At 42.5% G+C, this 26630-nt stretch overlaps 2 protein-coding genes across 11 annotated transcripts in view; one reads left to right on the forward strand and one right to left on the reverse strand.

Moving 5' to 3' along the window:
- Window positions 1-11220, forward strand: part of fam189a1 (family with sequence similarity 189 member A1) — a 99927-nt gene extending 88707 nt beyond the window's left edge. For all 4 annotated transcript variants that reach the window (XM_072552748.1, XM_072552751.1, XM_072552750.1 and 1 more), the window contains 4 exons: window positions 4015-4108; window positions 5021-5518; window positions 8915-9237; window positions 9527-11220. In XM_072552748.1, coding sequence (XP_072408849.1) covers window positions 4015-4108; window positions 5021-5518; window positions 8915-9237; window positions 9527-9748 — 1137 coding nt within the window. In that variant the 3' untranslated portion in view covers window positions 9749-11220. The remainder of the gene's footprint in view (window positions 1-4014; window positions 4109-5020; window positions 5519-8914; window positions 9238-9526) is intronic.
- Window positions 11221-11418: 198 nt separating this feature from the next.
- Window positions 11419-26630, reverse strand: part of apba2b (amyloid beta (A4) precursor protein-binding, family A, member 2b) — a 119709-nt gene continuing 104497 nt past the window's right edge. For all 7 annotated transcript variants that reach the window (XM_072552741.1, XM_072552746.1, XM_072552747.1 and 4 more), the window contains 5 exons: window positions 26252-26431; window positions 25691-25903; window positions 24993-25112; window positions 14197-14337; window positions 11419-12368 (listed from right to left, as the gene is read on the reverse strand). In XM_072552741.1, the coding sequence (XP_072408842.1) occupies window positions 12297-12368; window positions 14197-14337; window positions 24993-25112; window positions 25691-25903; window positions 26252-26431 (726 nt within the window). In that variant the 3' untranslated portion in view covers window positions 11419-12296. The remainder of the gene's footprint in view (window positions 12369-14196; window positions 14338-24992; window positions 25113-25690; window positions 25904-26251; window positions 26432-26630) is intronic.

Below are 26630 nucleotides of genomic sequence, written 5' to 3' on the forward strand. Positions count from 1 at the left end.
CAGGCATTTATAGTGGTTTGAATCTGCCGCTTCCGGTTGTCAGTTCCAGCTGTCCGTTGCAGTGGCTGGTATATTGGGTCCAGATCGATGTGCTTATTGATTGAATCTGTGGATGAGTGCCATGCCTCTAGGAATTCCCTGGCTGTTCTCTGTTTGGCTTGTCCTATAATAGTAGTATTGTCCCAGTCGAATTCATGTTGCTTGTCATCTGCGTGTGTGGCTACTAAGGATAGTTGGACGTGTCGTTTCGTGGCTAGTTGGTGTTCATGGATGCGGATCATTAACTGTCTTCCTGTTTGTCCTATGTAGTGTTTTGTGCAGTCCTTGCATGGGATTTTGTACACTACATTGGTTTTGCTCATTCTGGGTATCAGGTCCTTCGTTCTGGTGAGTTGTTGTCTGAGAGTGGCTATTGGTTTGTGTGCTGTTATGAGTCCTAGTGGTCGCAGTAGTCTGGCTGTCAGTTCGGAAATGCTCTTGATGTATGGTGGTGTGGCTAGTCCTTTGGGTTGTGACATGTCCTCGTTCAGTTGTCTTTCCCTTAGGCATCTGTTGATGAAATTGCAGGGGTATCCGTTTTTGGCGAATACATTGTATAGGTGTTCTTCCTCTTTTTGCAGTTCTGGTGTGCTATAGTGTGTTGTGGCCCTTTTGAATAGTGTCTTGATGCAACTTCTTTTGTGTGTGTTGGGGTGGTTGCTTTCATAGTTTAGGACTTGGTCTGTGTGTGTGGCTTTCCTGTAAACCTTTGTGGTGAATTCTCCGTTCGGTGTTCTCTGTACCATCACATCTAGGAATGGGAGTTGGTCGTCCTTTTCTTCCTCTCTAGTGAATCGGATTCCTGTGAGTGCTGCGTTGATGATCCGGTTTGTGTTCTCTATTTCTGTGTTTTTAATGATTACAAAGGTGTCATCCACGTATCTGACCCAGAGTTTGGGTTGAATTTGCAGTAAGACTGTTTGTTCTAACCTTTGCATTACCACTTCTGCTATGAGTCCAGAGTTGGGTGAACCCATGGGTGTTCCGTTGATTTGTTCATATATTTGGTTGTTGAATGTGAAGTGTGTTGTGAGGCACAGGTCCAGTAGTTTGACTATGCTGTCTTTGTTGATAGGTTCAACGTCCTGTTGTCTGTTCTGTATGTCCAGCAGGTTGGCTATTGTTTCTCTGGCTAGGGTTTTGTCGATAGAGGTGAACAGTGCCGTTACATTGAATGAGACCATGGTTTCTTCCTTGTCTATGTGTATATTTCTGATGATGTCCAAGAATTCCTGTGTTGATTGTATAGAGTGTCTGGATCTGCTGATCAGGTGTTTCTGCTTTGGTTCTTTAGCCAGTTTGTGTGATGGTGTCCCTGGTAGTGATACTATGGGTCTGAGTGGGATGTCTGGTTTGTGCACTTTAGGTAGTCCATAGAATCTGGGGATGTTGTTGCTTTCAGGTTTTATTCTTTGTAGGTCAAACCTGGTTATCTACCAGGTTTCATCAACAGATGCCTAAGGGAAAGACAATGGAACGAGGACATGCCACAACCCAAAGGACTAGCCACACCACCATACATTAAGAGCATTTCCGAACTGACAGCCAGACTACTGCGTCCACTAGGACTCATAACAGCACACAAACCAATAGCCACTCTCAGACAACAACTCACCAAAACGAAGGACCCGATACCCAGCATGAGCAAAACCAATGTAGTGTACAAAATCCCATGCAAGGACTACACAAAACACTATATAGTACAAACAGGAAAACAGCTAATGATCCGCATCCATGAACACCAACTAGCCACGAAACAACATGACCAGCTATCCTTAGTAGCCACACACGCAGTTGACAAGCAACATGAGTTCGACAGGGACAACACTACTATTATAAGACAAGCCAAACAGAGAACAGCCAGGGAATTCCTAGAGGCATGGCACTCATCCACAGATTCAATCAATAAGCACATCGATCTGGACCCAATATACCGACCACTGCAGCGGACAGCTGGAACTGTCAACCGGAAGCGGCAGATTCAAACCACTATAAATGCCGGAGGAAAGATCACAGAAGCGCTTCACAGGAGGCTCCCAAGCACTGAGGATGTCTCCTAAACAGGGGACGAAACGTCTGCAACACAAATTCCCAGCTCGGTGAACAGAACCACAACAACGAGCACCCAAGCTACAAATCGTCTCACAAACTTTGAACCTCTCAATCTTGTTCTCTCCAACAAAAACAGCCTCAGTTCCCTCAGCCTTTCTTCGTAAGACCTTCGTTCCATACCAGGCAACATCCTAGTAAATCTCATCTGAATCATTTCCTAAACTCCCGCATCCTTCCTATAACGCGGTGACCAGAACTGTGTACAATACTCCAGGTGTGGCCTTACCAGTGTCTTGTACAGCTGAAGCATGATCTCATGGCTCTGAAAGTCCAGCCCCTTACCAACAAACACCAACACACCATATGCCCTCTTAACAACCCTATCAACCTGGGTGGCAAGGAATCTATGCACCTGGACACAGAGATCGCTCTGTTCATCTACACTGCCAAGAATTTTACCGTTAGCCCAGTACTCTGCATTCCTGTTATTTCTTCCGAAGTGAACTACTTCACGCTTTTCCTCATTAAATTCCATTTGCCATTTCTCTGCCCAGCTCTGCACCTTATCTAGTCACTCTGTAACCCACAACATCCTTTGGCACTATCCACAACTCTGCCTACCTTAATGCCATCTGCAAACTTATTAACCCATCCTTCTATGCCCACATCTATATAATTTCTAAAAATGACAAACAGCAGTGGCCCCAAAACAGATCCTTGTGGCACACCACTTGTAAGTGAGCTCCAGGATGAACATTTCCCATCAACCACCAGCTTCTTTCAGCTAGCTAATTTCTGATCCAATTTGCTAAATCGCCTTCAATCCCAAATCTCTGTATTCTGAGCAATAGGCTATCATGTGGAACCTTATCAAATGCCTTACTGAAGTCCATGTACACCACATCAACTGCTTTACCTTCATCTAGCTGTTTTGTCACCTTCTCAAAAAACTGAATAAGGTAGTTCACTTCGGAACCTACCCTTCACAAAACCGCGTTGACTATCCCTAATCAAATTATCCCGTTCCAGATGATTATAAATCCTATCTCTTATAACCCTTTCCAACACCTTACCCACAACTGAAGTAAGTCTCACTGGCCTGTAATTACCAGGGTTATCTCGACTCTCCTTCTTAAACAAGGGATCATTTGCTATCCTCCAGTCTGGCACTACTCCTGTCAACAATGATGACATAAAGATCGAAGCCAAAGGCTCTGCAATCTCCTCCCTGGCTTCCCAGAGAATCCGAGGATAAATCTAATCCAGCCCAGGGATCTTAACTATTTTCAGATCTTCCAAAAGTGCTAAAATCTCCTCATTGTCAACTGCAATCCCATCTAATCTAGTAGCCTGTATTTCCGTATTCTCACTAACATTGCCCTTTTCCAACGCGAATACTGATGAAAAATATTCATTAAGTGCTTCCCCTATGTCCTCAGATTCTACACACAACTTTCCACCACTATTAGCAAGTTTTGAGAAGATTTGTAGTTCACGTTGAGGTTCTAGATGTAGGTTTGCTCGCTGAGGTGGAAGGTTCATTTCCAGACGTTTTGTCACCATACTAGGTAACATCTTCAGTAGCCTCCGGACACAAGGAAACCCAAACATATAAATAGAAAGCAGGAAACACCAGCAGCACTTCATCTGGAAGCTCACTGAAGATGTTACCTAGTATGGTGACAAAACATCTGAAAATGAACCTTTCAGCCCAGCAAGCAACCCTACATCCATTTCCACCGCTATCTTTGATTGGCTAGAGTAAGATTACAACCATTCTTTTATCCTATGCATCCTAAATCATGCCTCTATGACTATGACTGAACTTCATCCAGGCAGCACTGAATGTATCAAGCAGTACTAGCTGATCAGTCATGAAAAGCACATTGCTCAGGGATTCAACACTTATGTTTCATCATTCAGGGCAGCACAGTGGATCACCACAGCTCAGAGTCTTCGCAGAATTCCAGTTCCAGTCTGTCTGAGAGGAATATCTTCACAGCCTTCAGTACACAAGGCATGTAAGCTGAGGACTGTCTGATTCTTTGTTGGAAGTGGGATTTTTGTTTCCAAGTTGCTGTTTGATTAGAAAGCTGCTCCAAAGTATGGAGATTATCCAGAACGTTATATGGAAAACTCAGCTGATGGAGAATTTGTGAGGAGTTGGGAGAAATTGAGCACAACAAAAACTTGGAGAAAGACTGGACAAATGTAACACCTGCCATTAACATTATGTTTACACCTAAGATTAATAGATATGATGTCAGTAGAATTTTTCAAGCAATCAATTTATATTGTGATATTTGAGAACTATAGTGTGTCTGGTCTTTGCCTTATGTATTGGAGATAATAGCATTCATTGGACTGATTTTAAGATTTGTATTACCATTACCAGCTTACAAGCCTGGAGTATCCTGTTAGTTGATCTCAGCCTGGTCTAATGTTAGAATAAAATAAAGAATTACAGATGCTGAACAAGAAGTTGCTGGAGAAGCAGAATTAATGTTTCAAGTCCAGTGAACCTTCTCCAGACCCAAACCCTTCTGAAGAAGGGTCTATTGACTCAAAACATTAACTCTGCTTTTGCTCTACAGATACTGCCAGACTTGATGAGTTTCTTGCTTAATTTCTGTTTTTGGTCCACTGTTAACTTTGGTCTTTTCACTAGTCACGGGCACTATCAGCCAGGGTTCCTGCCCCTGGAGATTCTGCTTGTGTAGAGGATCAGGTGTGGCAGTAACCCCTATGTGGTTGAACAGTTCTCATCCTGGCAGCCTGCACTTTTACCACATGAATGGTAACATGTACAGGTTCCCGAGGTTGTCAGAGTGCTGATGCAAAGATCAGGAAAAGTGGATGATTCTTTCTTGATGTATCTCAACAGGGTTATAGATGTATAAATGTTTAAATATTCCTCTTCCCTTTTTAGTGCCTGTGGACAATGTCTTGCTGACATTGTGTGAATCTGCTGAAATCCTAGAACAAAATGGCATGTCCATGGATTGCTGTTCAGTTGAAATTCAGGAATGTGTACACTCTGCAGCCAATGTGATACCTGCCACAACTACAGACCATGGTTGCACCAGTTTGGAGGCTGATATTGGGTGGCAATGCAGGACTTATTCAGAAAGTTTCTGTGAGGAGGGAAACAATTCACCAGATCTGTCACTGGGCTCTGTAAGCTGGCAAGAGCACAGATTGTCAGAATGTTCTGCAGTGAGTTCCAATACAGTGGAGAAAATCCCCCAAACACCAGCCCAGGCCTGCACTTTATCACTCAAACAAATTAAAATGTGCTGTGGAGCCTTCAGGCAGTCCCCATCTGCCACTGTGCCTGACAGAGTCAGGCTACCCGCTCAACAGAAGACTGGTGGGAACAGAATAATCCGATCTAGTAGTGATCCTGCCACCTGCACGTCTACAAAAGGTAAACATCTGGCTTTTAGAAAGGAGAGACTTCAGTGATTCACACTAATTGTAATCCCATTTCCCATTGTGCCCAGAAAGCTATTGTTTCATAGAATTACCAAACTATGTAATCTTCATATGATTTTTGTGGTGATGAGATGAAATCGAAACTACATGGAGTGTCTTTCCAAATATTGAAAATTTCCCCTTTATTCCTCCCATTAATGTGTGCCATTTGCAGCATAGGAGTAGGAGGAGATCATTTCAGTGTCTCAAGCCTGTTTCATCAATCAATAATGACTGTGATTATTGCTCCATTTTCCTGGAGACCCTTATTCAACCAAATGTCAGTTTTGAAAATTCCAATCGATGCCCAGTCCCAGTGTTTTTTTGGACGAGACAATTTGAGATTTCCACAACCCTTTGTGTGAAGGTGTGCTTTCTGATTTCACTTCTTCCTGTTTTCCTTAAACGTTTCAATTAGCTGAGAATATAAATTGAGGGAGAGATATAAATATTGTTGCTGGTACTACAGGCTATTTTATACAATCACCAAGAATAGAACTGGATTGGCCAGAATGGAATCAAAGGATGAGGAAAAACTGTAACTGAACAATGGGCTACCTTCAAAGAAAAGATTATTTGGGGACTACTAAAGTATATTCCCTTCAAAGGGACAAACAAATCCAGAGCTCCCTGGATGATAATGAAGATAGAAATAAAGAAAAAAGTATACTTACAACAGCTGTTAGGTCGTACAGCAAACCTTTTATTATCCAACACCTACGGGATCAGAAATGTACTGGTTGATCAATTATTCCAGTTGAGCAAGAAGTCTGCATAATTAATGTACAAACACACTATGTAATAGAAATGCAGGGGACATACACACCACTGTTATACTTTATTCACAGCATAAATTACCTACATAATCAACCTTGCCTTAAATAAAACTTAGCAGCAGAGAGCCTTTTCACTTACACCCTCAACTGACTACTTGGACATTGTGAGATCGCAATAAAATAGTAAGTTTTCGGTATTTGAGGGATACAATTTTTGCCAGTTTAATTGAGAGTGCCGGTTCATAAGGTGCCAATTTTTTAAAAATTTACTGTAAATACAATTGAGAACCAAACTGAACACAGAAGGTTCAGAAAGGAGTAAAAAAGGAAACACAAAGAAGAGGGATTTTGAGAAAAGACTGACAGTTAAAATACAAGCAAATCCTAAAGTCTTTCATAAGCAATCATAAGGGGAGGGGGTGGTAGGGCAGATTACAGATCAAGAAGGAGATTTGCACACGGAGGCAAGAGTCATGACTGAGTGTTATTTTAATACTTTGAATATGTTGTTACCTATGACACCCAACAATCACAGACTAGTCAGTTTAACTTCAGTGTGGAGAAATTACTAGCAAGAATTGTTCAGGGCTGGATTAATAATCACATGGAAAAATATGGGCTTATCTGAAATAGTCAACATGGATTTCTGAAGAGAACATTGTGTTCAATTGACTGAACTTTATTGAAGAAGTAACTGAGTTGAGGTGGTTGTTGCTGGTGAAAGTCAGTAAGAGTTGAATTTGCTGACCAATAAGAATGTTAGAAGTTAGAATGTCAGACACTTGATTATATCCCTCTGACAAATATATATTTGTATCTTTTGCACTTCCAGGGTAAGTACAGTATGGTTAAATACACTGTCACCCACTCCCAGGACAGGTACGTCATGAGATTAATGAGATTAGATATTGAGTAATGACCATTTAAACTGAAAGTAAAGCTCTCTCTGCACTGTTTGCATCAACTCTCAAGATAGGTACTGCACTGGGTTAAATATAGAGTAAAGTTTCCACTGCTCTTTTAAACTGATCGCAAAGCTCTTTCTACACTGTCCCCATCAAACACTCCCATGATAGGGTCAGCAGGGGTGGATACAGAGAATAGAAACCCTCTACTTTGTAAAACTGAAAGTAATGCAATCTCTACTCTTTTAACTGAAAATAAAGCTTTCTGTATACTATCCTATTAAAAACTCCCAAGACAGTTAGAGCACATAGTCAGTTACACAGTAAAGCACCATCTACACAGACCCAGAACAGAAGGTTAGATACAGCAAAAAGGACCCTCTACACTGTCAAACATTCCTACGGCCAGTGGAATGTGTTGGATTATGTACATGTACTTTTATGTTCTAAGTGAGCTTTGCCTAATTCACATGCTTCATACAACACAGATAAGCATTCAGATTCCTAGCCTGAACACAATCTCCTCTATGCTTTCTAAAGCAACCAGAGAGAGGCACCTATATTATAGAATAAAAAAGCAGTCAACATTGCTGTTCTGATCTGGCAGTGATGGTTCTTTGAACGAGCTCATTAAGTTACATAGAAAATAGGTGCAGGAGCAGGCCATTCAACCCTTTGAGCCTGCACCACCATTCAATGTTATCATGGCTGATCATGCAATTTCAGTATCCACTCTCACTTTCTCTCCATTCCCCGTGATCCCTTTAGACACAAGGGCCGTATCCAGCTCCCTCTTGAATATATCTAATCAACTGACCCCAGCAGCTTTCTGTGGTACAGACTTCCACAGGTTTGCAATTCTCCGAGTGAAGAAACTTTCCTTATCTCAGGCCTGAATGGCTTACCCCTTATTCTTAAAATGTGACCCCTAGTTTTGGACTTCCCCAACATCGAGAACTTGATTCCCGCACCTAGCCTGTCCAGTCCCATCAGGACTTTATGTTTCTATGAGATCCCCCCCACATGCTTCTAAATTCCAGTGAGTACAAGCTCAGTGCAAGTTCCCCTTAGAATCGAGAAAGTTAAGGGGAAACTTAACAGAACTATTCAAAGTTCTGCATAGTTTTAATTGAGTAACTTTGAGAAATTGAGCAGGTGTTTGGGAATAGGGTGTTACTGATGTATTGCTGTGTGGGAGAAACTTATGATTGTCTGTAGTGCATATCAAATTCCAAACTAAACCCCAAATGCCAGGAGATCTGCTACCACTTTGGAAGGTGGGACTGGAGGGTTGCACTGTTTGAAGTGGGGAGAGCAGACACTATATAGGGTACCAATATAGTGCAATGGTTTTCAGCTCTGTCCTTCAAGGGGGCTGCATAGACAAGCCTAGCCACTTTGAGGCAGTCCAGCATGACCTCCCACATCAAGTTCCATACATGGTAGTTAAGGTCTTGTCACACAGAACAAACAGGTAACAATGGTCACAATGAGCATAAATCCTTTCACCATGGCTTCTGCTCTCTAGAGGATGATTCTGTCTTGAGCAGTGACCTTACTTTTCTAGATTCTGTCCAGCCTATAATCCAGGGATAATATTTGCAGATGAATTGCTTTTGCATCTGGTCTTCAAAGCTGCTTTATTAACTGTTTGCCCTTGTCCCTCAGCTCATTATCATGAACTTCATTTTGTCACTTTGAGCCATCTTGCCAAACGTTTCCAGTCGATAAAACAGCAGAGTTACATGGTGAAGATGGATGGGCATCGAGAGCAGCAAGCACTGCAGGAAGTCTCTAGGGGGCGAACCCACTCTCTTGTTGACCTGAAAGCCTACAAGGACACAAAAATATTGGTGGCTAAATTCTTGCAGCATTCAAACTGCAACCTTGCTCCTGAGATACAACATGTAATCAACAGCATCCGATCTGTCATCAAGTTAGATGAGCAACACATGGAGGAACCTATTTATAGTGCCAACATCATTGACCAGGTAGGTGATGCTACTGCATCTAGTTCCAGGCCTGACTGTGTTCATATGACCTTGCTCAGCCTTTATTATGATAACGTTATGAACTTCTCAGTAATGGTTAGGAACCTGCAGCTTATAGTGGAGTTGGCTTAATGTAGATGTCTGTCTGCTGCTGCTCCCTCATGTGGCGATGGCCCTCTCCCATAAATAGCTGAATGGCTATGCCCATGTTAAATGGGACAAGGTGGAACTGTGGGCCCCTCACCCTACTGACAACATTCAAATTACTCTGTTTTCTTATCCCTGGCAGGTGATGACAAGTTCTCAACAACCAATGAATGTGATAAGTTTGCGATTACAGGAGAATCTTCACCTTCTTAGCTGTGGTGATGTCAGCTCACCAACAGCTTTAGTACAGACTGTCCAAGTAGACCACAGATTTGAACATGAGCAGCCACAGTTTAGTTTGATAGATGTGTGCAAAGAGACAATTCTTGAGACCTGCCGTGTGGATTGTGCCATCTCAGATTAAAAGAATGTGGACAGGCAAGGGACAGTTTGGTCTACATTCAAACTTGGAGCTAAATATCAACTTTCCTAAGGTCAGCACAGTGGCTCAATGCTGCTACACAATGCCAGGGACCTGGATTTGATTCCAATCTTGGGCAACTACCTGTTTGGAGTTTGCACACTCTCCCCCTGTCTATGTGGGTTTCCTCCAGATGCTCCAGTTTCCTCCCAAAGTCCAAAGGTGTGCAAGTTAGATGGACTGGCCATGGGAAATGTAGGGATAGGGTAGGGGGGTGGGTCTGAGTGGGATGTTCTTCGGAGGGTCGGTGTGGCCCTGATGGGTGGAAGAGCCTGCTTCCACACTGTAGGGATTCATATAAAGATATAGAATTCCTCTTGGAAGAAGATAGATAGATTTTTCAAATATTCCCTATGACTGTGAAAACTGGAAGAAGTTTGAAAACATTGGATAAATTGTTGCCCTGACACTTGTCTACATGGGATGTATGCCTGACCATTTGCAGTGTTTTGATAAAAGTATTTATAATGAATTGCTGCTATCTGATGATGAGGTTAAGATGATTATACTATCTGGACCTGTTACTGAATAACCCCAGTAACTTGCCATTCTTCCAGAACTGCACCTGCTCCAACTTGCAGCAACTCAAGTTATTTTGTTGATTGTAAGGACATGACAGAACTGGTAACACTTTCCAGGATGTCCTGAGTTAGTCCTTCAGCTGTTTGAGAACCATTTGAGACAATGAAAATGCTGAAGTGGAGTTATTCTTAAACTGAGACCAGTTACCCTCAGTTAGCACACGACTGGACTTAAAATGCATGATAAAGTTTAAACGTTTGTGCCTGTCATCTTGTTTGTGTGCCAAAGCTCACAAAGAGCTCATGAAGAGTTGAATAAACCAATGGTTCAAAGGATCCAGGGAGGTGATCGCTGACACATCCTAATATATCAGTTCCCTGGTGTTGCCTCCTTTCATTTGCAAATCCAGACTTGTGGGTGAGAAGGCCAGAACCAGGCATAGCCCAATGACTTCTACTTGTGTTCAAAATCACGAAAGAACAAAATACCAGCCTCATGATTGTGACTCATTCATCAATCATTGAACAACTGCAATATTTCTGTTCTAAGATGTATTCAATATTAATATATTTTAACATTATATGGAAAAGAAATATAAAATATAAACTGTCCTTGAGATAGCCACCAAATAGTGAATGAAAACAAAATATCTCATGTGAGGAGCCCTGGCCATGTTTAGGTTTTTAATATTTGACTCATTAATCAATAACAGAATCTGAGGAGGGCTGAACTAAGCATCTGTTGTATCAGAGTTTGACTAAAATATTAAATTGCCACATTCATTTTTCTGTATTTCTTTGTAAACTGAGTTGAATCGTATGGATTAAAGACAAACTTTGTGTATAGTCCAGAAAATAAATGGTACTGTTACTGCCCCTGTTACTGTTCCTGTATCTCTGTGCAGTTCCAAAGAATTGTTATTGGAGTCAAAACTTTAACTCTGTTTCTCTCTCTAAAGATACTGCTAGACCTCTTGAATTTTTCCAGCACCTTTGGTTTTTATTTCAGTATTTGGGAAAGGCGCAGATAAAACAGATATAACCAGCCCAGTTCAAGTATTACCTACTTTTATGAAAAAGAATGAGTCTGGATTTTCCTATTGTCTTCTCAAGTGATCCACAGCTGTTCACATTGTTTATTTCATATTCTGTATTCTTGATGCAATCTCATGCACCAGCCAAGAAGACATTGCAGGATCTGCAGCTTCACCAACTCATCTCCAAGTGGAGTAACATGATGGGAAAAAGACAAACTAACATTTAGCCTCTAGTGCTAGGTACAGCATTTCAAGATACAAATACAAAGACTCTAATATTATCAACTCACTCACCAGCAACACAACACGCGCTGCACAAATACGGGCTATGCCAGTAACTGTTGTTCATCAATGATAACAGAACTATCTGTTACATTCCAACTGGGCTAAATGCACAAAGATAACACTGGTAAGAAAGTTCAAAGTAGTGGGTGTCACTGCGAACTGCACTGTCAGAGATTTCTCTGTAAACTCGTTACTAATAGCAACAATGGCTGTCTTTATCTGACATTCAGCACTGGACATTCAATTATTTATTGCACACCAACATCATGTTAAAGTGACACTGTCACCAACTTGTGAAAGAACTTGGTTCAACTTATATAAAATGCAAAATATTTGTTTTTAGAGAAGAGAAAGAGCCTGTTTCTTCTCTCAATGGAAATGGTGCGGAGTCTAGTGTGGAGTGACAGAGCAGAAATACACGCATTCCCAGAGACACAGATACGCACACACACAGACATAAACTCTCTCTCTTACACACACACTCACACTCACACATAATCACAAGAAAGAAAACAGACATGCACACACCCATGCAATATGGGAGGCACTGACACTGTCTTCATTCCACTGATCACCTCTTCCCAGCATAAAATGTTCAGCTGATCTGCTGGAAGTCCATTGAGCAGATGAACCCATTTCTTCACAAAGTTAGATGTACAATGGTGTTTCTTGTCCAGTTAGGAGTCTAAACATGGCAGCTGGCATTGTCTTCATGTGAATCTAAAATTATTAAAAATTTAGTAATTAAAAATTCCAACTTTCTCAAAAGCATATACACTTATTGAGTGCAGCAGCTAGAGGCAGTGACAGCTGAAGCTTGATGTGCAGTTTAAACGTGAATGGATCCCTCATGCCATTGTGATTTGTTGATTCATTAGTGACAGAAATATTGTCATGTAGTTCTTTATCCATCAATATTCTTGAAAACATGTCAAGTAAGTAAACAATGCTTTTGATCATTCAGAAAGTGAGTGCTGTCAAAAAAACTGTAAGGATCTTCTGGCTTCAGGCTGAGCAGAACTCAGTATTTTAAGATTGTTTTAAATGTAAAACAAAGTCTAATAGCTGATCATTCAAACAAGATAAAGAGGATAAGAAGCATTTACATTGTAACCTGAAATAATGTCAAAGCTCAGCCCTACTGATTTCACAAAATTGCACTTTCTAAGAGAGTACAAGAGAACCAGAAGTAGGACACTTATTCTGTTTAATCTCTTTGACCATTCAATAAGATCATTTTGGAGTTGCAATAGAACCACACACACTCTCACTCACCCTATTTCAATTTATACCTTTAAGATTTCTTTTACTAACAAACAAACTTAAAATTTACAATTGATCTGCCAACAAATATTATTTACGGAAGAGAGTTTGAAATTCCTTCCACCCTTTCAGACGTCAGAGTTTCCTGTTTTCACTACTAAAAGGTTTGGCTCTTATGCTTGTACTATGTTCTCTAATCAGCAGAAATTGTTCCTCTTTCCACAGGCTCTGCTGTCCTTAATATCTTGACAACTTTGATCAAAACACACATGAACTTCTAAATTCCAGGAAATGCAATTCTTTTTCTGGTAAATTCAGGTTACACTCCCAACAAGGCCAATATATCTTTCTAAAGGCACTCAAATAGAAACTGATGGAAAAACTCAACAGATCTGGCAGTATCTGTGGAGAGAAATCAGAGGTGATGCTGAGAAAGTGTTACCGGATATGAAATGTTAACTCTCATGTCTCTCCATAGATGCTGCTAGATCTGCTGAGCTTTTCCAGCAACTTCTGTTTGTGTTTCTGACTTATAGCATTGCAGTTCTTTCAGTTTTTATTCAGCATCTTTCCAAAGGGGTGGTTCCCAAAACTGCTCATGGTAACTTCAGGGCTGTGTATTAATATACATGATTTTTATCCCACATATTCTGTATAGTTCTGGACACTGCATTAGAGGAAGGATGTGGAAGCTTTTGAAAGGGTGCAAAAGAGATTTACTGGGATGTTGCCTGGTATGGAGGGAAGGTCTTATGAGGAAAGGTTGAGGGGCTTGAGGCTGTTTTCATTAGAGAGAAGAAGGTTGAGAGGTGACTTTATTCAGACATATAAGATAATCATATGGTTAGATAAGATGGACAGTGAGAGCCTTTTCCTCGGATGGTGATGGCTAGCATGAGGGGACATAATTTTAAATTGAGGGGTGATAGATGTAGGTCAGATGTCAGAGATGGTTTCTTTACTATAATTAGTGGGGCTGTGGAATGCACTGCCTGCAACAGTAGTAGACTCGCCAACTTTAAAGGCATTTAAATGGTAATTGGATAAACATATGGATGAAAATGGAATAATGTCGGATAGATAGGCTTCAGATTGGTTCCACAGGTCGGCACAAAATCAAGGGCCGAAGGGCCTGTACTGTGTTGTATTGTTCTATGTTCTATATATTCTATGTTCTATATTCTAGTCCTTTAAACTCAAAGGCCATTAGTTGTTTACACTATTTTCTGTTATCTGTCTGTAAAATGTTAATAAAGAGAGGAGCTGTTTGCATCAAGGACCTTACCTCGCCCACTGAGTTAGACAGAGCTTGAACAATCTTTTCATGAGCAGTAGCCACGACACTTTGCCCATTGATTTCAATGATACGGTGACCCACTCTAACTCCACCACGCTCTGCAATCCCACCTCTCATCAGGCTGCAAATCTGTAAGAGCAAACAACCATCATTGCCAAATCCTGTCTCACACCTTGCTCTCTCAAACATTACAGTGCAGAGGTAGGATAATGTTTTGAGTGGAGAGTGACTGAGCAACCCAATGTGGATACTCTCACAGCATTAGATCATACTTAATTATACTTGAATAATAGGAATAATATTTGCAGAATAGTGCAGAACAATTCTCACAAATCTCAGCTGGTGTTCTTTCATGTCAGATCCAATATGATGAAATGTTTGGTATCTTTAATGGAATTGAAAATGGGAGTCTACAGAGCAAAGTATCATATAAGTTAGATACAATGTTCAGTACCCCATTATTCTTTTGAACTGAAAGTAAATCTGTCTCGACTCTTTTAAAACTGAAAGTACAGCTGACTTGACACTGTCCCCATTGAACAATCCCAGGTAGATACAGCATGGGGTTACAGCTGAAGGAAAACTTCCTCTACTCTTTTAAAACAGAACGTTAAACTCTCTCAACACTGCCAATCAAAAAAACACTGGACAGGATAGGACAACGTGGAATTGGATAGAGAGAAAAGCTGCCTCTACTTCTTTGAAATGCAAGTAAACCTCTCTCTACTCTTTTTAAAGTGTAAGTCAATGGAAAGTAAAGCTGCCTCGACACTCTCCCCATCAAACAGTCCCATGACAGAGATGGCAGGGCCTCATTTACAGAGTAAAGCTCTATTCTTTTAAACTGAAAGTAAAGCTTTCCTCACACTGTCCCCATTAAACACTTGCAGGATTGGTACTGAATGGGGTTACATAGAAAGTAAACCAGTATCTACACTGTCCCCATCAAACATTCCTAAAGTAAGTATTGCATTTAGAAACAGAATTAAGCTCAGTAGCTGCACATTACACGCTATGCTGCAAATATTGGATAGTGTTCTGCTTTTGATGGACTGTTGCACCAATATCTTTGCACTTTTAAAATGCATCTCTTAGGAATAAGTATACTTGTTACAATGGCCTGTCGGCAGCAAAAAGAGAGAGAGGGGACGCAGAGATTCAACAGAGGTCAAAACACTAGAACATTAGGGAACAGCAGGGTGCTGTGATGGGGACACATTCAGGTTGTTACTGTGCATTGATAAAATGAAATGTGGTATCAGCTGGCACTGTTTAGAGTACCATGCTTCCTGCAATATCTTTTACAGATTGTTCAGTAATTCTGTAAGTTATATCAGACAAAGAAACAAAACAGTTATCTGTTTCCAGTGGGATCTCACTTGCTGGAGCCGCTAATGGATACATTCACTCCATACTGGCAAGTCTAAGCTTAAACTTTAAGGAACAGAGCTGCAAGGTTAACCGAACAGGTCAAAGTTAAGTAACTAGGGACCTGAAGAATAAATACCCAGTGCCAGGACCACTGGATGGGGTATGGTTGTCAGTTATTTGTCTGTCCATGCAGCCTTTCACTGCCATCTGCTGGTCATTCCAAACAGTTATAGTGACTGTTAGTCCCTCAAAACAATGAAGAGATTTGCGCAGGCTACATGCTGTGCGTTTCCCCTTGGTTGACACAGATATCAATTATGGTCTTTGAGCAGAGAGGACAAAGTTGTCCTAAGTGGGAGAAGCTCTTGAGCCAGGGTTTAGTTTCTCCACCAATAACAATCCATTGGAGCTGATGTTGAGAGGGATGTCAACCCTTTTTTACATGATTTGGAGATGCCGGTGTTGGACTGGGATGTACAAAGTTAAAAATCACACAACACCAGGTTATTTGTACTTGCAGAATTACAGTTTATTTTGCTCAAAAACTACATGAATCCATGCAAGATTCTGTAAATCCCTTTTTTAGATTAGAATCAGTCTGAACATTGGGGCACAGACAGTCTCACACAGGGCACCTCACATCTTCAATACACTATCTAGGCCAACATGGCACCTATTGTTAAAGTTGACTTGAGAATCTAACTTTAAGAAAGTTCTGGGATTTACATATGAAAGAACTGAAACCAACATGCCCATTCTAAAAGATGAGACTTAACAAACAATCCAGGTCTTTTTCAATTTATAATTTCAGTTACATCACACTGTAAACTTCTGCTATAAATTCTGTATCCTACGATCTTATACTCCACAACCACTTGATGAAGGAACAGCGCTCCAAAAGCTAGTGCTTCACATGGATGATTTTGGGATAGTGTAGGGGGATGAACTGAGAATAGTTCACAGGTCGGCGCAACATCAAGGGCCAAAGGGCCTGTTCTGCGCTGTATTGTTCTATGCTCTATGTTCTACATTATGATGCAGGTGGTTAGAGACTCCGAATGCTCACTAGTTTCAACTTATTCAGTTTTGTGTTTGCTGGCAGAAGTCTGATGCAGACTTCGAGCAGTTACGACGTACATCTCTAGAAGCCAGTGACAGTTCAATGAACCAAGGGAGGGATGAAGAAGGCCTTCAAGCAGTATTGGCTTCATGCAGCTTGAGAAAAATTGGAGTTTAGAGTAATTCAATGGTATCTCACTGAAGCTAACTGTTGGATTAAATGCTGAAATTGCACCCATAATTACACACTTGAGCACAGGTGCAGGAATTCTGGCAAGCTCTGCATTAGAAGAGATTGAACTATCAAGACTTGAGCAGTGGTTAAGGCAGTCTTAGTCAGAGAGGTTCTGAGGGAGTTCCATGGCTTAATCTTCAAAATTAAAAATCAGAATCTCTTGAAAAGGAGACAGCTTTAGTGAGATTTAGAGACCCACAATGCCACTGAAGTCTGGGTGGGATTGGTCTTGGCTGTAACACCTATTTAAAGTGCGGTCTGAGGGGAATTGTAACATCTTTGGATGTTCAGCCACAACTTGCCTGTTAACAGAATATTAATCACATGTTATTCATGAATAATACGATTGAGTTATATATATTCTGTCCAAACATGTGCATATTAAGTAGATTGGCCATGCTAAATTGCCAATAGTGTCCAGGGATGTATAGTCTAGGTTGATTAGCCATGGGAAATGCAATGTTAAGGGGAATAACATCAGGGGGTGGGTCTGGGTGGGATGCTCTTCTGAGGGTCGATGTGGTCTCTTCTACACTGTAGGGACTTTATGATTCTCTGATTTAGAATCATTATCTTATTTGTTCAATACACTGATCAGTCATTATACTTGAACAAAGCAAAAATAAGCAGTAAAGATTTTTGTTTTGACATTTCAGTTCAACCCAGAATCTTGCCATTTATTTTCTTTCCCTTGATTCTTCTATACAATCTACTTAAACGATTATGCTCTAACATGAGATTATAACAAAGATTTGGTTTGTCAGTATTTCCAAAAATGGGATCGCAACTATTTAGTGGGCTAGTTTGGGACCATAACACTAAATGAAAGAAGAGCTTGTTAGTTTAGTCTGTAGGAGTTGTGAGAGAACATAAAAACTGATTGTAACCCAGTCATTGCCACTGAGGAGAAAGTCAGTGGTCATGTGCTATTCTGGGGTGGCATGGTGGCTCAATGGTTAGAACTGCTGCCTCACAGCGCTAGGGTCCCGGGTTCAATTCCAGCCTCAGGCAACTGTCTGTGTAGAGTTTGCACATTCTACCCGAGTCTATGTGGGTTTCCTCTGGGTGCTCCGGTTTTCCTCCCAGAGTCGAAAGATCTGCATGTTAGGTGAATTGGCCATTCTAAATTTCCCAAAGCGTTCAGGGATGCATAGGTTAGGTTAGGTGCATTAGTCAGGGGTAATGTAGAAGAATGGTCTGGGTGAGTTACTCTTCGGAGGGTCAGTGTGGAGTTTCAACACTGTAGGGATTCTATTCCAGAGATGAGGTGAGAGTGACAGCCCTTTACATCAAGGCAGCATTCAACCAAATGTGGCACCACAGAGCCTTCTCAAAACTGGAATCAATGGGTATCAAAGGGAAATGTTTCCAGTGGTTGGAGTCATAAAAAGATGGTTGTGGTTGCTGAAGGTCACTCATCTCAGCTCCAGGACTGCAGGAGTTCATCAGGGTAGTGTCCTAGGCCCAATCATCTTCAACTGTTTCATCAATGATCCTTCCTCCATCATAAGGTCATAAGGAGATGTTCGCCAATGATTGCACAATGTTAAGCACCATTCACAACTCCTCAGACAATGAAGCAGTCAGTGTCCAAATGCAACAAGATCTGGTCAATATCCAAGCTTGGGCTGACAAATGGCAAATAACATTCACGCCACACAAATGTCAGGCTATGACTATCACCAACACGAGGCAATCTAACCACCACCCTTTGATATTCAATAGTGTTAGCATCACTGAATCTTACACTATCAACATCCTGGGAGTTATCATTGATCAGAAACTCAACTGGACTAACCACATAAATGCAGTGGTACAAGAGCAAGTCAGAGGCCAGGAACACTGAAGCAAGTAACTCACCTCCTGACTTCCCAAAACTTGTCTACCATCTACAAGGCACAAATCAGGAGTGTGATGGAATAGTCCCCACTTGCCTGGATGATTGCACTTCTAACAACACTCAAGAAGCTTGACACCATCCAGGATAAAGCAGCCCACTTGACTGACACTGCATTCACATGCATCCAGTCCCTGCACTAACGACACTCAGTAGCAGCAGTATGTGTACTATCTACAAGATGCGCTACAAAAATTCACCAAAAATCCTCAGATAGCACCTTCCAAATCCATGAGCACTTCCATCTAGAAGGACAAGGGCAGCAGATATATGGGAACACCACTACCTTCAAGTTCCCCTTCAAGCCACTCACCATTCTGACTTCACTGTCACTGGGCCAAAGTCCTGAAATTCCCTCCCTAGTGGCATTGTGAGTCAACCCACAGCAGGTGGACTGTAGTGGTTCAACAAGGCAACTAGGGATGGACAATAAATGCTAGCCAGTAACAACACCCACATCACACAAAATGAATATTTTTAAAAATTCATTAATGACAATCGGAAGTACATCTGATGCCGAAGCCAATTCAAAGCATGTTACAATCCTCTTCTGGTTTTCTATTCCCAGAATAAAGTGTATTCTCCATTCTCTCTAAGCTGACTTTGAGCAGGAAGTCAGTGTTCACTGAGAGCAGCATCAATATTCTGCAAGCTCTTGAGAAACTATGGCAGTCCTACTTTCCAAGCTTCCATTGTTTTGATTGTCCACAAGGCTGCAGGTGCTCAAAGTGGAGAAATTCAAGTTTTTATTTGGGTCATGCATACTTTAAACGTAAGAATGCCAACAGAATAGGGAATAGTTTTTGTTTGTGGCACCTTTTCTCAAGGGGAGCCTGAAAAGGATGGCTCCATGGTGAATGTTACTGTCAGGGAAATACTCTCAACAAGCATCAGACATCTACTGATTAGGCTCAGCATTGTGATGAGAGAACTACTGGGTCAGAGCCCATCCATGACACAATCATCTGTTGCTTCTAGGGTTTTGCTTATTCCTAGTATGTGTCACCTTTTAATATGGAAAAGTTGGTGGGCATTCAACAATCTTGAAGGGTTGTAAATCTTTACCAATCACACGGTAACGTGTGACTAACCAATCTCAATCACCTCCTGCCTGCATCCACCTATCACCAACCATCTACCTTTCCCCAGCCCCACAACCCCCATTTATTTCTCAGCCTCCTTCCCCTTCCCCAGTCCCGATGAAAACATCAATTCTCCTGCTCCTCTGATGCTGCTTCACCTGCTGTGCTTTTTTCCACTTCTATACTTTATCAACTCTGACTTCCCAGCATCAGCAGTCCTCACTATCTTCAAGCTCCTGAGCTAGGTGGATCCAAAGAGGTAGATCTTGATGAAAGCCCATGCTTCAATTCCTTCACAGCAGAACATGTGGATAAATGAGAAATGAGTACATATCAAAGGAGTATAAAATCTGCAGTCGGATTAACATTCACCAGTTGATATGAGGGAGTACTGCACCGTTACAGGGTCAGTGCTGAGGGGAGTGGATGAGTATGCAGATGACACCAAGATTGGTGGTATAGTGGACAATGAAGAAAGTTATCTCAGATTATCTAAGGTGACAAACAGATCTTCATCAATTGGCTCAATGGGTTGTATTGTAGCAGATGGATTTTAATTTGGATAAATGTGAGGTATTGCATTTTGGTAAAACAAGAGTAAGAATTATACAATTAAAAGTGAGGTATTGCATTTTGGTAAAACAAAAGTAAGTCTTATACAATTAAAAGTAGGGCCTTGGGTAGTGTTGTAAAACAGAGAGACCAAGGGGTTCAGGTACATAATTCTTTGAAGTTTGCATCACATATAGATAGGGTGGCTAAGAATGGTTGCTCAGACCTTTGAGTACAGGGGTAAGGATGTTATATTGAGGTTGTACAGGACATTGATGTGGTCTCTTCTGCAGTATTATGTCCTCTTAGGGTCTTAATAATAGGAGGGGTATTATTATTAAGCTGAAGAGGGGAAACGGAGAGTTAAGTTATAAGGAGAGGCTGGGTAGGCTAGGACATTTTTCACTGGTGCATGGGAGGTTGAGAGCTGATCTTATAGAGGCTTTTAAAATCATGAGGGGTACAGGTAAGGTGAATGGCATGTGTCTTTTCCCTAGGTGGGTAATTTCAAAACGAGAGGGCATATTCTTAAGGGGAGAGGAATTTTAAAAAGACATGAGCATTTTTTTTTTACCTAGAGAGTGGTTTGTATGTGGAATGAATTTAGAACATAGAACATACAACACAGGAACAGGCCCTTCGGCCCATGATGTTCTGCCGAATATGAAACTAATTAAACTAATCCTTTCTGCCTCCCCATGGTCCATATGCCTCCATTTGCATATTCATATACTTACCTAAAACTCTCTTAAACACCTCTATTGTATCTGCCTTCACCAGCCCTGGCACCATCCCTGTTCCAGACTCCTCACACTCTCTGTGTAAAACATTTGCCCCTCACTTCTCCTTTGAACTTTTGCCCTCTCACTTTAAATGCATGCCTCTAGTATTAGCCATTTCAATGCTGGGAAAAAGATCCTGATTGTCAACCCTATCTATACATCATATAATTTTACAGACTTCAGTCAAGTCTCCCCTCAGCATCCGCTGCTCCAGAGAAAATAATCCAAGTTTTCCTAGCCTCTCCTTATAGCTCTTACCCTCTAATCCAGACAGATCCTGGTAAGCCTCTTCTGCACCCTCTCCAAAGCCTGCACAACCTTCCTGTAAGTTGGCAACCAGAATTGAATGCAATACTCTTAAGTGTGGCCTTACCAAAATCTTATAAAACTGCAATATGACATCCTGACGCTCATACTTCATTCCCCAGGCAAGCCAGGCAAGTATAACATGTTTACCACGGTATCGACTTGTGTGGCCACTTTCATGGAACTATGTACTTGAACCCCAAGATCCCTCTGTACACGCTGTTCATGGTCCTGCCATTATGTATACTTTTCCTTAACATTTGATCTCCTAAAGTGCAGCACCTCACACTTACCCAAATGAAACTCCATCTGCCATTTGTCTGCCCATATCTGCAACTGATCCATAGTCCATTGTATCCTTTGACATCCTTTTACACTATCTACAACTTCACTGATTGCCTGCAAACTTACAAACCCATCCATGTACATTTTCATCCAAGTTATTTATATATATATCACAAACAGCAGAGGTCCCAGTACAGTTCCCTACGCAATTCTACTAGACACGGACCTCCAGCCAGAAAAATACCCTTCCACAACTACCCTGTCTTCTATGGGTCAGCCAATTCTGAATCCAAGCAGCCAAGTCATTATGGATCCCAGACATCTTAATCTTCTGGGTGAGCCTATCATGAGGGCCCTTGTTGAAAGACATACTAAAATCCATATAGACAACATCAACTGCTCTACCCTCATCGATCACCTTCATCACCTCATCAAGAAATTCAAATAAGTTAGTAAGATATGACCTGCCCCGCACAAAGCCATGCTGACTATCCCTAATTAGGCTTTTCCAAATGCGCAAACATCCTATCCCAAAGAATGCTCTCCAACAACTTCCCAACCACCAATGTAAGATTAACTGGTCTAGTTTCCTGCATTATCCCTATTTCCCTTCCCGAACAGAGGAACATTAGCTAGTTGCCAGTCCTCTGGGATCTCTCCAGTGGCTAGCGAGGATACAAACATCTTGGTCAAGACCCCAACAATCTCCTTTTTTGCCTCTCTCGATAAGCTGGGGTAAATACTATCAGATCCTGGGGACTTATCCACCTTAATGCCCTTCAAGAGACCCAACGCCACTTCTTTCTTGATCTCAAAATACCCTAGCATATTGCATGCTCCATAATAATCTCACTGTCCTCCATATCCTTCTTCTGGGTGAATACCGACACAAAGTACTCATTTCAGATCTCGCCCAGAGCCTCTGCCCTCAAGTGCAATTCCCCTTCTTTATCCTTGAGTGGTCCTATCTTCCAAACCAAAGCAGTAGCCATGGGCACCCGCATGGGCCCCAGCTATGCCTGCCTCTTTGCAGGATATGTGGAACAGTCCATCTTCCGCAGCTACACTGGCACCACCCCCCACCTTTTCCTCCGCTACATTGATGACTGTATCAGCGCTGCCTCGTGCTCCCATGAGGAGGTTGAACAGTTCATCCACTTTACCAACACCTTCCACCCCGACCTCAAATTTACCTGGACCGTCTCAGACTCTTCCCCCCCCTTTCTAGACCTTTCCATTTCTATCTTGGGCCACTGAATCAATACGGACATTTACTATAAACCGACCGACTCCCACAGCTACCTAGACTACACTTCCTCCCACCCTGCCCCCTGTAAAAATGCCATCCCATATTCCCAATTCCTTCGTCTCCGCCACATTTTCTCCCAGGAGGACCAGTTCCAATACCAAACAACCCAGATGGCCTTCTTCTTCAAAGACCGCAATTTCCCCCCAGACATGGTCGACGATGCTCTCTACCGCATCTCCTCCACTTCCCGCTCCTCCGCACTTGAGCTCCGCCCCTCCAATCGCCACCAGGACAGAACCCCACTGGTCCTCACCTACCACCCCACCAACCTCCATAAACATCGTATCATCTGTCGTCATTTCCGCCATCTCCAAACGGACCCCACCACCAGGGATATACTTCCCTTCCCTCCCCTATCAGCGTTCCAAAAAGACCACTCCCTCCGTGACTCCCTTGTCAGGTCCACACCCCCCACCAACCCAACCTCCACTCCCGGCACCTTCCCCTGCAACCACAAGAAATGCAAAACTTGCGCCCACACCTCCCCCCTTACTTCCCTCCAAGGCCCCAAGGGATACTTCCATATCCGCCACAAATTCACCTGCATCTCCACACACATCACTTACTGCATCCGCTGCACCCGATGTGGCCTCCTCTATATTGGGGAGACAGGCCACCTACTTGTAGAACGTTTCAGCGAACACCTCTGGGACACCCGGACCAACCAACCCAACCACCCCGTGGCTCAACACTTCAACTCCTCAACACTGACTCCTCCGTTGCCAGACCATAGCAACATGACGGCTGGAGGAAGAGCACCTCATCTTCTGCCTAGGAACCCTCCAACCACAAGGGATGAATGCAGATTTCTCCAGCTTTCTCATTTCCCCTCCCCACATCTTGTCTCAGTCCCAACCCTCGAACTCAGCACCACCTTCCTAACCTGCAATCTTCTTCCTAACCTCTCCGCCCCCACCCCCAAACCAGCCTATCACCCTCACCTTAATCTCCTTCCACCTATCGCATTTCCAACGCCCCTCCCCCAAGTCCCTCCTCCCTACCTTTTATCTTAGCCTGCTTGGCACACTTTCCTCATTCCTGAAGAAGGGCTCATGCCCAAAACGTCGATTCTCCTGCTCCTTGGATGCTGCCTGACCTGCTGCACTTTTCCAGCAACACATTTTCAGCTCTGGTCCTATCTTCTCCCTAGTTATCCTCTGGTTTTTAATGTATGTATAGAATGCTTTTGGATTCTCTTTAACTCTATTTGCCAAGGTTATTTCATGGCCTGTTCTTGTTTGTCTAATTCCCTGTATGAGTTCTTTCCTGCTTTCTTTATATTCCTCATGAACCCAGTCCAATTTTAGCTTCCTAAACCTTATATAAGCTTATTTTTCTCTTTTGACTAAATTCACAACGTCCCCGCTATTCAAAGGTCCCTTATCTTGACATCCTTGTCCTTCCTCCTTACTGGAACATGCCGGTCCTGAACTCTTATCCTTAAAAGAACTCCCACACACCAAATGAGGACTTGCTCGAGGAAGTGGTGACAGTTACAATGTTTAAAAGACACTTAGGTAAGTACACGGATAAGAAATTTGGAGGGTCAGAGGCCAAGCACAGGCAGGTGGAAACAGATTAGTTGGGATTGGCTGGACAAAAGGATCTGTTTCCATGCTGTATGACTCTATGAGTGCTACACTGTCAGAAGGTCAGTGCTGAAGAATTGCCACACTATCAGAGGGTAAGTACTGACGGAGCACTGAAGGAGTGATACAGTCAAAGGGTCAATGCTAAGGCAATGCTGCAGTCCTGGAGGGTCAGTGTGAGGGAGTGATGCACTGTCAGAGGGTTAGTGCTGAGGGAGCACTGCAATGTCAGAGGGGAGATATTGTTCTAAGAAAGATCAGTAATGGGAAGTCTACTTTTTTGTCATGCTATTCACGGCCCTGCCCAGTGTACTCACAATGCCATTCTGTACACTGAAACCAAGCTGGTACTTGAGGTCAGGACGTTTGATGAGCACGGTGGTGACAGGAGGACAGCTCACAATGTTCAGCTTAACCTGAACCTGATTCTTCAAACCCTGAAAAACAAGGCATGCTGTGAATTAACCAGGTGTGCAGAAACTGACTCATTGACCTCAGAGATTCTCATAATTATCAGTCAACAAATACTAGAAAACCCTACAAAGTTCAGTTGTCTCTGGGCCGAGGAATTTGAAACTCCAGGTCGCTTTGGATGTAACAGCAGGAGTCTGTGTTCATGTGCACAGTAGTGAGGGCTTGACTGTATACATATGCAAGAGCGTGGGTGAGTGTATGTATATTTGAGAGTTTGTGGGTTGTGTACAGGTGTGAATGTGTACAGATGTGACGGTGTGTATGAAGGTTGGTTTACGGGTGGGAGCACCTGTACATAGATAGCAGGGTGTGGGGGGAATGTGCATATACAGGTGGAGGGGAAGGTATGTACTGATTGGAGGATACATGTGTGTATGCATGCAGGTGAGATGGTGTGTGTAGACAGATGGGAAAATGTGTGTGGACAGGCAGAAAGGTGGATGTACAGACAGGAGGGTGCATACTTGCTCATGAGATTGTGTACATGTGTGGGTGTGAACCTGTGCGGATGTGAGTGTATAGCTATAGTACTGGGCAGTACCTTAATGATTCCTTGGCAGGTAGTGAGTGGGAGACCGACAAGGCTCGTGTCATTTATGGACATTATCTGGTCTCCAATACTGAGCTTTCCTGAACGAGCTGCTGCTCCTCCATTCATCATGTTTGCCAGGATGACAGTTGGCAGGATCGAACCCCATCCTGACTCCACAATCACTACACCAAAAATCTCTCCTTTCAACTTCTCAACGTGTAGCTGTGTAAAACAGAGAAGCAAAGAACAAACACTAAGATTAGTCACAGAAAATCCTGTCATCATTCCCAACCTAATCATGGGGAGCTCAGTGCATGTCTAGCATGTGTTGGAAATACAGTGGGTAAGAATCAGAAGAATACAGAAGGGAGATAGCGAAAGAGGGGGCGCAGAAAGTGGGGGAGAGAAACGTGGGGAGGTAAATGGGGGGGGGGGGGGTGAAGAAACAGGGGAGAGGGGTGTGTACCTTGCGGTTTGGTGGGGTTGGGGGTATTCTGTGGTGTGGAGAGGGGATGTATACCATGCAGTGGAGGGGGCACAAACTGCTAGCAGTGGCTGCAAGTAACTGACCTCTTTGCAATTAGCAGAGTTGGAGAAATGGACAAGGTCGTCATTGTACATTTCCTGAGTGTTGATGATGTCACTGTACTCCTTCTGACTCAAGTCTTCAGGGTTAATCCCATTGGCTCGCAGAAACTCCTGGTAGGCAACACTAAACGCCTGTCCAATGGATTGAGCTATCAGCTGAGCCTGCACACAAACAAGGTACATTTGTGAAGAGAATATCTAGAAAATAATGACACTGCTAGTCTGACATGACACTGAGAGCAGAAGGTTCCAGAATGAATAAATATTCAATGCTGAAGAGCAGCATGAAACACCTAAATGGAACAGACCCACTGTAAGGTACAGGTTGGTTACCTGGGCGCATGGACACCAACCAGCTTTG

Source organism: Chiloscyllium punctatum, chromosome 33 (genome assembly GCF_047496795.1).
Source record: "Chiloscyllium punctatum isolate Juve2018m chromosome 33, sChiPun1.3, whole genome shotgun sequence".
Classification (NCBI taxonomy): Eukaryota; Metazoa; Chordata; class Chondrichthyes; order Orectolobiformes; family Hemiscylliidae; genus Chiloscyllium; species Chiloscyllium punctatum.